Source organism: Tenrec ecaudatus, chromosome 2 (assembly GCF_050624435.1).
Source record: "Tenrec ecaudatus isolate mTenEca1 chromosome 2, mTenEca1.hap1, whole genome shotgun sequence".
Lineage (NCBI taxonomy): Eukaryota > Metazoa > Chordata > Mammalia > Afrosoricida > Tenrecidae > Tenrec > Tenrec ecaudatus.
Genome location: NC_134531.1, coordinates 133,075,407 through 133,092,355, shown reverse-complemented (window position 1 = coordinate 133,092,355; position 16,949 = coordinate 133,075,407). Strand labels below are relative to the sequence as shown.

Genomic DNA, 16,949 nt, shown 5'->3' with positions numbered 1-16,949 from the left:
TAGTTCATTTAATCAAGCTTCTTTTTGAATTATTTTGAAAACTTAATTTGGTACTTGCATGCACTACCAATATACCGTATATACTCAAGTATAAGCCAACCCAAATATCAGCCAAGGCACCTAATTTTACCACAAAAACTGTATTAAAAATGTGCTGAAAAACTCGGTTTATACACAAGTATATACGGTCGGTCATGTCTTAAAGGAATTGAAACATACCTTAATAATCTCTCTATACTTGTGAAGGCCCCTCAGAAGCAGCTCTAGTGTTGGCAGGAGTTAAGCATTTGGCTGCTAAGCACAACGGCCGACAGTTCAAACCTACCCTGCAGCTCAATGGGAGAAAATCTAAGACGTGCTTGAATAGAGATTATTGCCAGAGAAATTCAATTAGGGCAGCTCTGCTCTGTCCATTGGAGTCCCCGTGAGTTCAGATGTTCTTGATGACATCCTACAGCACTAAAACAATGCCCTGTCAATACGTTTTGGAATGTATGGTCATTACAACATCCACAGCGTTATTCACGCCATTAATGCCCACGTTGTAACATAGACACAAAAGAATGACCAGCGGTCCCAAATGAATACAGCGATGAGTTGACCAGCAGATATACAAGAAAACATGCGTGCCACTCTTGTGCAGGAATTTCAGGTGGATGCTGGGAGCAGCGATAGGCCACTAGAATCTTTTTAAAGCAGCACAGAGACAAAATGTATCACTGGGAAACAGCGGGGGGGTGGTTGTGCTTACAGGAAATACGTAACCCCATACAGCGACGTGAAGTGATGGTGAGCACGTGTTGCCATGTAAAGTACGGTCGTTCAGAGTACCGCCTAGTTTACATGTTATGCAGCACTTCTTGGCCGTGCTGAGTGTTGCTTACATGGGCATGTGTGCTTTCTCAACTGAAACCAATATAGGGTGGACACCAAACTCATAAAAATGTTCAACTAAAAAGGTGTACAGAGACAGAGAATGGTTTAGTGGAAGAGTGTTTGCTTGGAAAATCGTTTAAACCATGAGTGGGAGGCAAGGCACCCCGGGTTAAATGCGGGTTACATAGAAGATTAAACCACGTGGAAGAAAGCACTTGATTACTTTAAAGGGAAGAGGCAACCCCTAGTAATTTCTAGTAATAATGTCAACATGATAGCATTTTAGACTCAACAAGGTTCTGCAGAACTGATTGATCAAGGCGACAGCCCAACTGGAGCCAGACCATCAGAGGCAGGTGTTGGTATCGGAGAAGCAAAGGAGGAAGACCGAGACAGTGGTTGCTATTTATCATGCACCCACTCTCACTGATATGCTGACCTGGGATCGCCTCATTGGTGGATTTTGGCTGAACCTTCCATTGTTAATGAGTAAATTGTAGTCAGCAGGAGGCCTATTTTTTTTCAAGGTTCAGCCCCCAATTTTTGCCAAGTTTTCATCACATTGTATAATTAACTGTTAGTTCTCTTAAATCAAGTTTAGACTAAACGTCAACTCATAAAACAAATTCTGCTAAAAGTGCCATTATTTTGGTTTAAGCTGGATTTTTATTTTAACCAAAGGAGATGAATTACTTCCTCTTCTTCAGCGTGGCTGTAAATAAAACTTCATGGAAAGCTTTTTCAGAGAAAGCAGTGAGGGTGGTAACAGATGGAAGAATAGACTTGTTTTCATTACTTGTGACATGTCAGCCTTACAGTTTTAAATAGACCCCCAGCCGAAGAATTTGTCCTCAGGTAAAGTACATGCGCTCGGCTCCCTTTCTCCCTAATGCATTCCCTGTGTCGTGGAGGGTGTGCCGGGAACCCTTACGTTAGTTCTGTCAGCTGCCCCTTCCTCCAGAGGTTCTTCCATGCAGCACATTTTTAACACACTGCTTTCTTTGAAGGGCCCTCCCTACACTTTTCGGAGAGCTTCTAGAAGCTTCTGCTTCTGGAGTGCTTTGAAAGATACTCTTTTTGGTAGTGTGAACTGAGTAGATTTCTCATCTTGATATGTTTTTGGCTCAAAGGTTTGGAAGTAAATTGCCTGCCTCCCTTGTTGATATTAGAGGAGACAAAGCGGATTTTATTTTAAATGTTACTAGCATTTATAATATTCTCTCTCTCTACCTTCTCACAGAAGACTGGCTTTGTAGAAATATGTATTTTTAGGACAGACCAGAGATTGCGCCAGCTATCCTCAGTGGTTTTAAATATTATTAAATTTGAAGATCATTCTCAATATGAATTTTCTTTAGATTTTCATCTGATTATAATTTCATATCTTTGATTTAGAAAATATGCAACAATGAAGCTACTGAATATTTCTTAATTATAAACGAAATTCTATTTGATTGATCACTCTAGAACAGCGGTTCTCAACCTTTGGATCGAGACCCCTTTGGGGGTTCCAATGATCCTTTCATAGGGGTCGCCCGATTCAATACAGTTATAAAACAGTAATGAAAATAATTTTATGGTTGGGGGGTCACTACAACATGAGGAACTGTATTAAAGGGTCACGGTGTTAGCTCTAGAATCTCTCTAAGTGGAAATCTGTACTGCGGACACGTTGGGAGGCATGATGTCCTCACATTGCTGTGAATGCCCAGTGTCAATGTGAATCTGTGGAACCCTGAAAATTCACTGCAGCCTGTGAAAGTCCAGAGCTGGCGTAGAATAGGTTTCTCAGGATCACATGTTAGGTTGTTGTCAATATTGTTAAAACTTTTACTTATTTTCAATGTGTTGAGTCATTTGGAATTATGGAGTGCTCCTCATTTTGGGTATGATTTCTAACTTAATTACGTTCATGAAGGTCAGAGAATATAGTTAGATGGTGCCAATCCTTTGAACTGTGTTTATATTTGCTATATGGGCCTAATAAAGGTGACACATTTTTGTAGATTTCTCTTATGGGCTTGAAAAAGATCTGTCTGCTCTGATTGTTGGATTAATAGTCTAGATGTATTAATTAGATCACACTTGTTGCACACTGTTAAAATGTTCTCTCTAGCTACTGAGTTAAGAATTGCATCATACCCACTCTGATGGTGGATGTCCCAGTTTCTCCACTTGTTCTATCAGTTTTATGTGAGACTGTTAAGAAGTGATAATGTTCAAAAGTACTACAATATTGTATTTTCATGGTAAATAGGGTCTTATACCAGGAAAGCTCTGTGTTGGTCTTCTTTTCCTCTTAGTTTTTTCTAAATATTTTATCTCGTTCTGATTTAATCTCAGGATATTTTTGTCTTTGTAAGTTGCAATGGAAGTTTCAATGCAGTTTGCCCGCTGTATAAGTCACCTGTCTGCTTCCCTTTATGTTTTAAATGTGTCTTGTTGTCTTGTCGAAACATTCTAAATTTCCATTTCTTACTTTGTTTCTGTAGCCTGAAAACCATTATCATTTGAATAGGGACTTAGAGCCATTTGCATTGATTATAGTTACTGAGGCTCTCTATTCTCCAAAAGAGTAAAAGTCTTGGAAACCCAAAGAGGCAGTTCTACCCTGTTCTGTAGGTTCGATATGAGTCAGAATTGGTTCTATGACAATGCATATATATAGTATATTTCGTTACTTACCTATTTGCTTTTATTTTCATTATCCTCTGTTTTCCTATTTGGCTCTTTTTGTTACCTTTTCCCCCTTTCTTTTGGATTTAATGCATTTTATTTCACCATGCCCATCCTTTTTTCTCTATTTACAGGTCACCATATAATTTACATCCTGTTTTAGTAGTTCTCCAAGACATTTTAAGATTGAGATCTAGCATTAAATGTAAAATTAATCTATATTTCTACCCAGTTCCAAACAATAAAAGATTATTAGAATGACTTCCCTTTCATGCTCTCCAAACTTGTAAAATTCCTGCCATATTTCCACATTTTGCCTGCAACAGTTTTTGCTGTGTTGATGCTTATTTAGATTTAACCACATGTTTATTAATATTTTGATTATTCCTTTATTCATCTCAAATCTTCCCATTTAGAATTACCTTTCTTTGCCTAAAGCACTTTCTTTTACATTTTCCTTTAGCAAGACCCTTATGGTACAAAACTCTCCAGTTTTACCTTTCTATAAATGACTTCCATTTGTCCTCTTGAAAAATAGTTTCTTAAGGCATAGGATTTTAGGGTGACAGCTCTTTTATATCAGTATACAGAAAACACTACATCATTATTTTCAGGCATCCATTGGTGCTAATTAGAAGACAAGTCCCAAGCAAGTTCCCATTGGCTGAACCTTATAAATGAATCTCCTAGCTAAATGTGTCCAATTATCTTCACTGTCATCTCCTACCTGGGCCTCTTCAGTAACCTCTTCGCTGGTCTTCCTGCTCATGCTACAGTCTGCTCACAGCAGCCAAATTCTCATAACATGAGAGCACTCAAAATCTGAAGTCCTTCTTTAAGGTCCTACATGACTATACATACATCATCGGTCTCTCTCTCATATTCTTTCCCTATTTCTTTTACATCTTTTTCTCCAGTCACAGTAGCCCTTTGTACTTCACACACATCAAGTTCGTTCCCCTCTGTCTTTTTAGAATGCTCTCTCATTTTGTTCAGAACAGCGTTCACTGCCTCAACAAAGTCTCATCAACCTTTCTAAAAGCATGCCTGTAGCAGTCAGACACAGCTGCGTAACAAACAACCACCTTTTCTCAGTTGTATACAGTGACACATTCACATATCTAAGTTGGGATTGAGTGGCTGCATCCTTTCAGGGCCACATCTGTGTAGATTTAGGTCTTTGCTGCCAGCTGGGCAAGTGCCTCCTCCACGTCATTAATTTCTGTCTCCCTTAGTGGTGCAGCAGTTAACCTAGTTGCTTGATAACTAATGCACAGGCAGTTCAGAGTCCATCTCGGGATGACTCGGAAGAAAGGCCTAGCAATCTGCGTCTAAAAATCACCTATCGAAACCCCTAGCGGAGACGATCGATTTCACTGGCATACATGGGGTTCTGGAGCTGCCTGCCATGATTTGGAATCATACAGCGTGGAATAGGTATCTAGTGAATACTTGTTGAATAAATGAATAATAGTATGAGTACCTATCGTGGAATTTAAAAGAATAAAGGAATTAAAAGTATAATGTACATTATGTCAAGCAATTCAGTTCATCATGACCTCTTTTTCATGTTCTTATTTTGAAGGATTGATGTCAGAACATGAGGTAACTTTGCCATGGCTTCTGTTTTGTTTTTCTGTGTTCAGACCAGAGAACAGGCACATGTTTCTCGGGCCTGGTAAATGGTCGCTGTGCACAGGAGCTCCCAGGCAGAATGACGAAGATGCAATGCTGCTGTGAGCCGGGCCGCTGCTGGGGCGTTGGATCCATTCCCGAGGCCTGCCCTGTCAGAGGCTCTGGTGAGCGAGCATCTGTCTGACCCCACCCCTCAGATAAGCACTGCGAGGGAAGTTGGTAGCAATCTGTCCTTGGCTTTAGTTCTTCACATCAGGTCATCTTTTACCGTCATTAGTGTTTTCCATATGATTTGATGTTGGATTTAGAGGAGATACAGAGGTACTGTGTATTTGGGGGTCAGTTTTGTTAATGCTTAGCTTATTAACATCAGTGGGCAAAAGAAAAAATTCCTGAAGCGGAGTGAGACTTGTTTGTCCTCATTTATTAAAAACTTTTTTTACATGTTAGAACTTGAATTCAGTTTTAAATTCTTTCATCTCAGAAATTGAGTATCTTTGTTTATGAAATTTATAACACCTGTATATATAATCTTCATTCGTACAAGGGGGCTGCAGAAAGTGTGTGGAGAGTGGTATGAAACGAGAAAGGAAGAACTTTTTCAAGCCTCCTCATATTTTATTTCATATCTCTTTATATCCCTTCAGTGTATAATGACCCAATCTTTGAAGATATTTCTGGTCTTATCTTTGAAAATTAAGAATAGAAGACTGAGAGGCCGCCTCTCACATTTACTGCCACGTAACTAAGACTGTGTGTCAGTTGCGTTAGAGAAAACGTGAAGCAGTGCCTCTTCATATGTATTGTATACATTAACGTACAAGGAGTGGTTATCATGTAAAGGTCTCTCTATTGTATAACGTTGTCTCTTTCACAAGAGCTCTGGTGACTCAGTGGTTGAGTGGTCAGCTACGAACCACAGGTCAGTGGGGATGTGGACCAGCCTCTCCAGGAGACAGCTGCAGCTGTGTACCTCCATAAAGACTTACACCTCACCTTAGAAATGCTGAGGCCTGCATGATACCGCCCCTGGGGATGGGGTGGAGCTATCCAAGGGGCTGCCGGAACAGGTACCTAGGACAGGACACCTTCCTTCTCAGACATCATGGGCTGTTGACAGAAGTTTTCATTGCTGGGGAATGAAAGGGTGAGGGGGATGGTCGGGTAACTTTTGTCCCTAGGAAAGAGGTGATAGGCCAGATGAGGTTGGGAAGTTACCCCAGTGGGGCAGTTTCCCTGTGTTGCAGTCGCGTTACTATGGGTCAGAATTGAGTCTTCAGCCATGAGTGGTGGCCTTTTTCACTTTGAATTGTAAACAAGAACAACAATGACATTTCAGACGTCTGCTTATAATGATAGATACCTATATGTCCTGGTGCAGATTTGTAAAAAGTGTGCACATCTCTTACACCGTAAAATAGCAAAATTGTATGGCGGAACAAAAAAGAAGCAGCATTAATTCACAGGAAATAATTTTGTAACCTTATACAAAGAGGTTTTATGAGAAATTCACAGGAAAATCATTTACCTTTTAATCCTATTTTCGATTATTTTTCGCTCTGTCAATAATATATTGTAGGAATGGTAATACTGAAACCGTTTCTAAGATAATTTTTTTTTTGCTGATACCGTCCTCGAATTCTGAGAGTAGTTCAGAAATCTTGGACAGCTGCTCCAGTATTGCCGCTTCTCTTTCAGCGCTGATGCATGTCTGCCATTAGTACGATTTTGTGCCTGCAATTTTATAAATACTACTTAGGAGTTTAAAATTGAAATGTGCGCGTAGACCATTATTAAGGTACACAACTTTAAAAAGCTCACACGGCAAGTAGGTTTTAATGTATTTCTGAAGTATCTATACCCTTTCCTGAGACTGACAGTGTAGGAAACATTCTATCAAGATAATCTACTTACCAGAAAACAAGCTCGCTGCCATCAAGTTATTTCTGACTGAGAGCAAAAGTTTAAGACAGGGTAGAGCTGTCTCTGTGAGTTTCCAAATCTGTGTCTCTTACTGGGAGTAGAAAGCATCATCTTTGTCTTGTGGAGTGACTGGTGGTTTTGAACTGCTGGCCTTGTGGTCTGCAGACCCGTGCACGCTAAAACGATCGATGACAATAAATACAATGCATTGGACTGTGTGGAAAGATAGCCACGTGAAGTTTCTTTCTTCCAGAGGAGTATCGCAGACTTTGCATGGATGGGCTTCCAATCGGAGGGTTTCCTGGGGGTGCTGGTTCCAGACCTGGAGGCTCTGCAGGGAATGGCTATGGCCCGGGCGGGGCAAGCTCCATCCCTATCCCAGGCGGCAATGGCTTTTCTCCTGGCCTTGGCGGAGCTGGCGTTGGAGCCGGAGGACAGGGACCCATCATCACCGGACTAAGTGAGTGCCCACCGTGGTGATGTGTCCTTTCGTCTACTGTCTCCAGTGGTTTTGAAGATCTAACATCTTTTAAGTGTTTTTTAATTAGGGATGTATGTAAACACCGGTCAAATGTATCATGTAGCAAGGCAAACGTTTTAAGATCATTTTGTTTTTCTGTTCCATAAATTTCTGCTAAAGCGAAGCAATGAATGTGCGACCCAGACTCTCTTTGGAACACAATGAGAGCTCAGTCATGCTACATTCCAGATGACACCGCCAAGAAGGGTTTTTATGGGGGGTTGGGTTTTTATTGAGGGGGTGGGGGGATGGATCATGGTGTTTCAGCTGCCCTGACCATGCACCATTTGAATTATTTTCCAGAACTATTGCTCAGCTGAGATAAACTGAATTGGTCCTGCTCTGTGCCTATCCAAATATTGTCATGAAAAAAGCTTTCATTGCTTCACCCTTTTTAGTTAAGTAGCTTAAGAAATTGAGAACTGTGGGCTTCTGGCCAGAATTGGCATTGGTGTACTTAACATTTAAGTTCATATTTTTATAAAGAACTGCTCTTGCTAATAATATTTAATGATGCCCCACAGTGCTCTGTTTATTCCTTTTGGCATACTGCCTGTGTACGATACCTGCATATGCAGCTGAGTCACAAAAGGGGATGAGAGGCATCTGAATCTACAATAGAACAACCCTGATGTTTTAGAAGGACATCGTTATGGGCAATATCTCTCTACACGTGACCTCACAAGGGAACACAAGTTAGAACCATGTGCCCAGGAATATGCTTAGTTCTTCTCCATTAAGGTTTTAGTAAAAGATAGAAAATCTTGATTTTGACAAACTCGTAAGTAACTTATTAAATACCCTTTTCAAAATCAACCCAAAGTAAGGTACATAATAATGATGAACTCGTGTTTACTTGTGTTTTCATTTTCCTTAGCAATCCTGAACCAGACCATCGACATCTGCAAGCACCACGCTAATCTGTGTTTACACGGACGCTGCATCCCGACCATTTCTAGCTACCGATGCGAGTGCAACATGGGTTATAAGCAGGACGCGAACGGAGACTGTACAGGTAGGTTCCTGGGTCGGTGTTCCTTATCGAGCGTTAATCGCTCTTAGACTGTGGAAACAATTGGGGCAGATATTAAGAGAAGAAACAATTCTTTTGAAGTGACGTGCATGGCCCAGCTCCCTTTCCATGTGCGTGCTCTTCCCTGTGACTCCTTGAACTTAGACTTCTAAGTTCAGGGGCCTCAGGAATTCCCCACTCATTTACACCCTGAATCTTGTCATTTCCTTCCCTGTTTGTTTTTCTTTACTTCCTCCCTCCTTTCTTTGCCAGAATTGTCAGGGTTTTCCAGAGAAACAAGCAGTTCCAAAGTGTAGAAAGAGAGACTGAGATTAATTTTAAATAATTAACTCGTACAATTGTGGCAGAAACAAATCAAAATTCATAAGTCAGGAGACAGGCTGAAAACCCTGGGAAGATTCTGAGTAAGGTTCGTAGGGCAGGATCCTTTTCCTTGGAAAACTAATTGGTTAAGGCCCACCTACTTTATGGAAGGTAATCTGCTTACTTAAAATCAACTGAGTCAGATGTCAAGCACAGGTGAACACTTTCCCAACAATATCTAGTTTTCGAACGAATAACGGAGCACCATAACCTAGCAGACACATTTAACTATCCCACTGTGTCAGTAAATATATTCTGAAAATGGCTTTACAGAACATTAATCTACCATAGACGGCAAGGCCAGAGACAGGCTGCTAAAATCTGAGCACTTCAGAGCGTCAGTTCTCAAATATTTTGATCTCAAGACTCCTTCCACTCTTGAAAATGATTGAGGGTGACATTTATTAATAATCACCATAGAAGAAATCAAAGATGAAAACTTAAAATACTAATTCATTTTAAACCCTTATCATGTTAGCATAATATTTTTATGAAAATCTTTTTTAAAACAGATATAATGAAAAGTAGGTCATTCTTTATTTGAACTTAAAAATCGATTTAATATAAAACAGCTGGTTTATAATATCAGCTTTTCTTTTTAATCTCTTGTAATGTGCTCCATCCTTAAGCATATGTAGCTAGTAAAGGGCAGAGGACTACCTTAATTACCTTTTTAGATTAATATTGTAATTGATTATTTAATTCTGGGGGGTTTCTGGTGGAAGGGGGTTACTCTACTAAAACTTATCAGTGGAAGATTCTCCAAGTTTAGTTGCAATGAGGAATCTGAAACCATACCAGTAAACTTTGTATAGTCTATTCTATTAAAGTTTATTGGGCTGTCTTGCGCTTTGTAGAGGGTCTGATCAAGCAACAACGTTCCGAAAGTTAAAGGTCATATTAGTATCTGGTGAGAATCGCATTTTCCTTCTTGGAATTTGAAAACGTCAACAGATGGCGTATTTCCTTTCCCACGTCTAACCGCTCAGCCATCCAGTAGCCCTGGTGGTGTGGTGGGTTACTGTGTGCATGGCTAACCATAGTGTTGCAGTTTGGAGCCACCTGCCACTTAGCAGGAGAAATCTGCTCCCATCAAGAGTTACAGTCTTAGAAACCCCCAGGGACAGTTCTACCGTGTCCCACAGTCACTGGGAGTCAGAATTGACTTCATCGCAGTTAAATTTAGTCAAGAACCTCTAAGACAGAAGTTCTCAAGCTTATTTGGCCTACTGCCCTCTTTTCATGAAAAACATTTTTACTACAGCCTGTAATTGAGGACAAAGCATGCACACGCACACAGTGCCCAGTGGGGGAAACACTGCTCTAACGGAATGAAGAAGTAGAGAAAGAGACCCTCCCTCCCAACCTTCTACAGGTTTTGAAAGCTACAGCGATGCGTGCTGCTGAGGCTTCCCATCTCGCTGACTTAGTTTGAAATCGTGAAGAAGTCACTCATGGCCCTCTGATGTACCCATGTCTACAGATTACAGTAATTAATGCTCCTAACTTGGGACTCAAGCCTGGTGTAGCCAGCTGTTAATGGCACCAAGGCCTGTTATAGTTTGAAGCCTCCTTGCATTTATGGCTCTTGGTTTTCCCAAGTGGACTTTTGATCTCTGGATGCTGCTCTTTGACTAGTCCCTAGCTCTTCCCCAATCCCACAACATCCTTTACCTCTGAAAATATGGCTTACTCTTCAGTGTGCATAACTTAGTCTTCATAGGACCACTCCAAATTCTTTTGATTACTGTTCATTCATGTGAGTTAATAGTCCTGTCTTTATTCTTGACCCATTTTGTATTTTTCTGTTTCAAGTGCATTTGCTAGAGGCAGCATATAGCTAGTTAGGTGTTGCTTTCTTATCCAATCAGGCAATTTCCCTTTTCTTTCTTCAATGTAAAGATCTTAGCCTGAAAAGAATGGGAAGTAATGCCTCCAACTAGAAAGCCCAGGCACGAAATTAGGACAACACATAGTCCTACAATGATCCTCATCCCAATCTGATAACTGATTGATTGCTGGGTGTTGTAGAGTAGGAAATTATAATAACTTACAAAGTTTTGGCTGAACAAAACTGCACATATGGTAGTGGCCCTAATACAGAAAAACAGCAGGTTGGGAGACAAGAGTTGATGGGTCCCTTTGGGGCGTGGTGAGGGCTTCTAATAGATTGGGGTAAAGTTTTTCACGGAACCCAGTGGAGGTGGGCCCTGGCCACCCTTTGGTCAGCTAATGGGATATAATGCGGGTTGCATTTTCTACAAATCACACACCGCTCAGGCATCTGCGGTTGACCCAGACATTTTAATGAAAGCATTGCACTCTGGTAGAGCTTATCACTGACCTTGCAAAGTTACCACTTCAAGGATTTTTCATCGTGTCTCCAACTGTAGTAATTGTTGGAGAGAGTCACTATCGGGCCACATTTTCAGTGTGGCGTTGGAGGCTGTGCTCTTTCTGGTTTCGAACCTTTCGTGATGCCAAACAAGTGCGGGTACCAGGAGAAGCCAAACTGATTCAGCTTAACGACCTAGCGTCCAGGCGAAGATAAGAGTGGCAGCCGTGTGAAGTGCACTAGTGCTTTCAGGAGTAACAGATTGTCCAGCATAGCTGTACCTTCTACCTGAGAAAGCAGCATGACCCACAGTGCAATAACTGTCTTCAAAGATCAAGACCAGGAAACTAGAAATGGGCCCCGTTTTGCTGTCATGTGAGTTTCTCCTGGATGCCTGGCAGCGTCACCTTCCCTCATCGCATTTTTCTCTCCTTTCCCGAGAATTCGACTCTGACTTGAAATGGTGTGGCTCCCTGGCGGCTGTGTAAATTACACTGCTATGAGCAATGGTTTCGACTCCCTGGAGCTCTCTGCCTTCAATCGTAGGGAACCGTTAGCCTTTTCACTTGGTTCCCAAGTAATTGCAGAGCTCTCACAAATTCAGAGAGATATATATTCTAAATAAAAATGTGAACAATTCTTCAAGGTTTAAACACTGTCAGAGAATCTAACCATTTTGACAGTCAACATTTTTGGTGATTCTTTCATTGACATAAAGGATTGAAAAATCTCATGAACTTTACTTAAAAATACTCAGTTCCCAGTAATGATGTAGAGAGACATTGAAGTGCAGAATGTAGTTTTTAAAATATTCTTGCTCCTCCAAACAAGGCAAAACAAACGTGATGACTTGGAGCTCCTAGGCTTTGAGGCTTCAGATTTTCAAGAGGCCTGGGATGCACATTCCAAAGCACAGCGGTGGTCGTTTTTGATTCATTTCACTCAAAATAATCCTGGAAAGCAAACCCAACCCCAAACCAATAAATGAGAGTCTTAAATTATAGGAATTATAAAGTCCCTCATAAGCCAAAAGCCAAACTCACTGCCCTCGAGTTCTTAACGCCCAAGCAACCTGGTGGCATCGTGGGTTACACGTTAGAGACAGCTAACCACAAAGGCAGCAGATGGAAATCACCAGCTGCTCCTTGCTTGAAGGATGAGGATTTCTGCTCCCATAAGGATTTATAGCCATTGAATCCATTCGGACAGTGCTAATCGCTGCTGGAGGGTCGGTCACTAATAGAAGGCGGAAATGAATTACGGTTGCCAGGACAAAGATAGCAGAGGTGTCAATGCAACGAGGGGTCCTGGGAATAGTTTACCTTCAGACGTCGGTGGGTGCATGGTCTCTTACACTGCAGTAGAGCAGAGCATTGACATTGAGGCCTACGGCTGTAAAGATGGATCTTCAGCACGTGTGAAATTGGTGCATTTCAGAAACACACACACAGACAGAGAGAGGGGGTTGACAAGTTGATCCTCAACAATTGCCGACTGAAGGTGGCATTTTACATCGGAAAGTCTCTCCATTATGATTAACTCATGCTCGAACGTTTCTCCTTCTCATTTTGTGTCCTTTTTGAGCTCAGGCGGCTGCATATTATTAACCAAAGGTTAGCATAGAAATGACTTTGAAGAGGCAGAAGGGGTGTTTTGAATGAATTGGAAATTTTTATTTTGTTCACTCTGAGTTGGGTCACTTAGCCTCCAGCCCCCACCCCGCTCCCCCAACCTCCACTCTTTACCAGAGAGCCTTAATTGCATTCCGTCTGAGTGTTTATTTAAATGAGGCGGGTGAGTTTGATAGAGTACAGTTTTTCTTTTAAGAACATCTGTGAAGGGAGCAATCTGTTTGTTAAAATGGTAAACCTGTGAATTGACTTCATTGTTGCACTCTCAAATTTAGCTGACACAGGATATGTTAATGGTTTCGACATGCACAGGGGGCTTCCAAAAGCTCATGGAAAAGGGGAAGTAAAGATAAGGAGATTTTCCTACAAACTTTTGGAAACCTCCCCCATACCTGTAATGGCAAATTGGTACATCCTCCCAGGCCAACCAGGTATTAATTTGCCAGCATTCAAAGTAACATTTAGAGAGCATTACAGAGAAAAGATGAATTAAACTTCCAATGCTGAATGGCACTTGTGATTTCCCTAGCAGGGGACTGGTGCAAACTTTTCCATCTGGCAGCCGCAGCTTGGCTTTGCAGACACCGAGTCCTGCAGCATGGTTTGAGCTGACTCAAGCCAGTAGAGGACAGGAATTCAAAGCCGTGGAGGCATTTCTCACTTTTAAGATTAGAACTAAAAGCAAAAACTACGGAGATTAAAGGCTCCAAGAAACAGGAAACTACGAAAGCTACCAGGCTGCTGTTTTCTTTAGTTTCCACCCTTTTCCAATTCTTGCTTCTGAATACAATGTAAAAGACCCCAAAAGGTACACCCAAAACTGAGCTCACAGACAATTCTAATCAACAACCAGGGAGCTGATGATTTCTCAAGAGTTTCCTCTAAAACTAGTAGCAGTCACTGTCAGGGTTATAAATATGACATAAAAATATTTTCATTGTGTGAACACTACCGTGCGCCTCAGAATGGCTCATCAATCTAGAGTCCTATAAAGAATAAAGATTTTCAATTCTGCATCTGTAGAACCCCTCGCTTGCTCTCTCTCGAGCTCATGCCTTTAATCACTGTAGGTTTCCAACTGAAAAATCATTATTCCTTGATTAAAGCAACCCCCCTTATAAACTCCAATCGGCAATGATTTCGTAAGCCCCCAGACTAGCCTCTGCGTGCATTGGAAGCAAGGAATTTTCATTCATTTATAAATACTCCGCTCTTTAGACTGTTACTGTCTAACTGGCCTTCTCTCAAATTTGGGCAAGCTAAGCGTACTCTAAACAAACAGCTCTACACACAGAGTGAAGTCTGTAATGGTTTCTTTGTTGCTGCTCCCAGATGTTGATGAATGCACGTCAAACCCCTGCACTAATGGCGATTGTGTTAACACACCTGGATCTTATTACTGCAAATGCCATGTTGGATTCCAGAGGACCCCCACCAAGCAAGCATGCATTGGTAAGGCACTTGGCTTTCACATAAGAAAATGTTCTGTGCACTGTAGTGACCAAGGCTGTTGCGGTGACGAGTAAACGTACGACAGTCGGACAGGGAACGAAGTAAGGGCTGGTACACGATTGCAGGTTTATTGGCTGCCACCCCCCGAGTCTCCAGGCCCTCCGAGGTGCCTCCCTGAAGCGTCACACCGCCTGTACTGATGACCTGGCCTTCTCCGTATCTGGCCTCACTGAAACTCCGTGTGTCTCCCTTCCCTGGGCCACGGCTTCCTTTCGCCACGTAACATCGGGAGTCTTCCGTTTCTCTCATTACCACGGCTCAAGATGTATTGTCCTTTTTAACACTGTTTTCTTGGTGCCTCACGCGCGGTCCACCTGCAAAGCGTGCACGGTTTCAGTGCTATGCCCACCACCGTGGCTCACACTCCGCTGTCACGGCTGGCTCATCTCTGGACCCTCGCAGCAGAGGGCGGCTCTGTCATCCCCTGTGCAACCATGGGCCGCGGCTTAAATCAACCTTCTCCCGCGGTTCTCATCAAGCCCTCCGAATCCGGGATTTCTGGAGTGACTGTACTCTTACGGGACCCCTTGGCTTTGACTTTCAAGGCGTTCAGCTTCCACGCCCAAAACAGCCGCGCCTCTCCTTCCCAAGGCACATGCCCTCTCAGAGGCTTTCTGCACACCCACTTCGTCTTCCAGTTTCTTACCCTCTTCAGCTACTCTAAGTCAGGCCTGTAGAATTGCTTATGTCTACCTACTCTGGAAAAAGCGAGCGAGAAATGGAAATTTTGCTAAACTATGATGTGTAAAACATTTATATTGTATGCTAAAACAATCTGGACATTGAAAGTGCCATTTTATACACAAAATGTCATTTCTATGTAAAAGCAATCTGGATGTTTAAAATGATATTACTTTACAATTTCCGTCTGTAAGTGTTGAAAAAGCAATATGCCTGGCCACCGTTCATCTTTCAGATATTGATGAGTGCATCCAGAACGGGGTTCTCTGTAAAAACGGTCGCTGCGTGAACACAGATGGGAGTTTCCAGTGTATTTGCAATGCCGGCTTCGAATTAACTACGGATGGAAAGAACTGTGTTGGTATGGAAATTGCCTGCTTCCTTGCAAAAGATTTTTGAAAGCGCATATACATTCTTACTTAGAACCATGTCTATTGTTTCCATGAAAACTCACTCACCACATGTGTGAGAGTTCTGTAGGTGACTTAGGTAAAGTACAAGCGTGTTTAACATGAGACTCTTTCAGGGAACAACAGGACATTTGGTAATGTATAACAATGAAAAGCTTTGTTGTTCCTGGACATCTTCTGTGTCGTGTATGCTTCAGAGTTGTTGTTGTGTGCCGTCAAGCAGATTCTGACTCATGGTACCCTTGAAGGATGAAGTGCAAATGCCCCATGGCTTGTCCTGGGTTGACAGCGTGACCGCATTGCCCGTCTTTGCTCCTGTGGAGCATTGGGTGTATTCCAATGGCCAACTCTGGTTAGCAGCCAAGTGTTCAACAGCTGCTCCACCTAGACTCCTTGTTGAGTTGTAAGTAGCAGTTATTCCCTATCAGATCAAATCATTTTTAGTATACTTATATCTCAGGAAGACCTGCAGGCATAGCAGGTTACAAGTTGGGCTGCTAACTGGCAAAGTCAGACGTTCAAAACCCCAGCACGCTCCGTGGGAGAAAAATGAAGCTTCCTAATCCCGTAAAGAGTGACAGTGTTGGAAACCCACTAAGCCTGTTCTACAATGTCCGTCCTATAGGATCACTGTGAATCAGAATCCGCTTGAGCCCACATTTGCAGGTGACAAAATAGGAAAGATCTTTTCTCTCTAAGGGAGAGAAATGCAAAAATGTTTGGTAACCTATTTCACCCACTAACCAACACCCAGGTCCTTTCACTTGCAGTGAGACGTTCCCTTACATTATTCTCTTCTACAAAATAAGTACTCACTGAAATCTTATTACTGAAATCACCTTCTTTCATGTTCACCAGGAACTGCTCACAATTGATGTGGTAATAGCAGATAAAGAAACACTAGTGGGACAGGAGTTAGATGCTCAGCGCCATCAGAAACATGGTTGGTTTCCTCCCACACAGCCGCTGTGCCGGAGGAAAATGTGCCCGTCTGCTTCTGCAGAGAGTACAGTGCTGGAAACCCTATGGGGAGCTTCTACCCTGTCCTGCAGGCTCACCGCGCCTCAGAACCAACCCAATGGCAGTGGTTTTAAATTTTTTTATAGCAGAGAAACACAACACTTAGTGAAATCTTTTTTTCGTATGTCCTTATATCAAAGGTCCTTCACCATCTGCACGTTATTTGTTCACACTCAGCTGACATTTATCTCTCGAAAACAAACAAGGCAAAATAAATCAAGAAGCCTTGAGCACATGGCTCGTTTAGTAGTGGGATTGGATTGTGGCCTGTTGCAGAAAGGAGCGAAAACGCGCGCCCACAAGGCCAGGGAGCTCGAGCACTGTCTCTTTCCTT

At 42.1% G+C, this 16,949-nt stretch overlaps 1 protein-coding gene across 3 annotated transcripts in view; it reads left to right on the top strand.

The window, feature by feature from the left end:
- FBN2 (fibrillin 2) overlaps nucleotides 1–16,949 on the top strand; it is a 247,901-nt gene that overhangs the window by 123,586 nt on the left and 107,366 nt on the right. For all 3 annotated transcript variants that reach the window (XM_075541492.1, XM_075541491.1, XM_075541490.1), the window contains 5 exons: nucleotides 5,199–5,351; nucleotides 7,364–7,570; nucleotides 8,508–8,645; nucleotides 14,325–14,444; nucleotides 15,421–15,546. In XM_075541492.1, coding sequence (XP_075397607.1) covers nucleotides 5,199–5,351; nucleotides 7,364–7,570; nucleotides 8,508–8,645; nucleotides 14,325–14,444; nucleotides 15,421–15,546 — 744 coding nt within the window. The remainder of the gene's footprint in view (nucleotides 1–5,198; nucleotides 5,352–7,363; nucleotides 7,571–8,507; nucleotides 8,646–14,324; nucleotides 14,445–15,420; nucleotides 15,547–16,949) is intronic.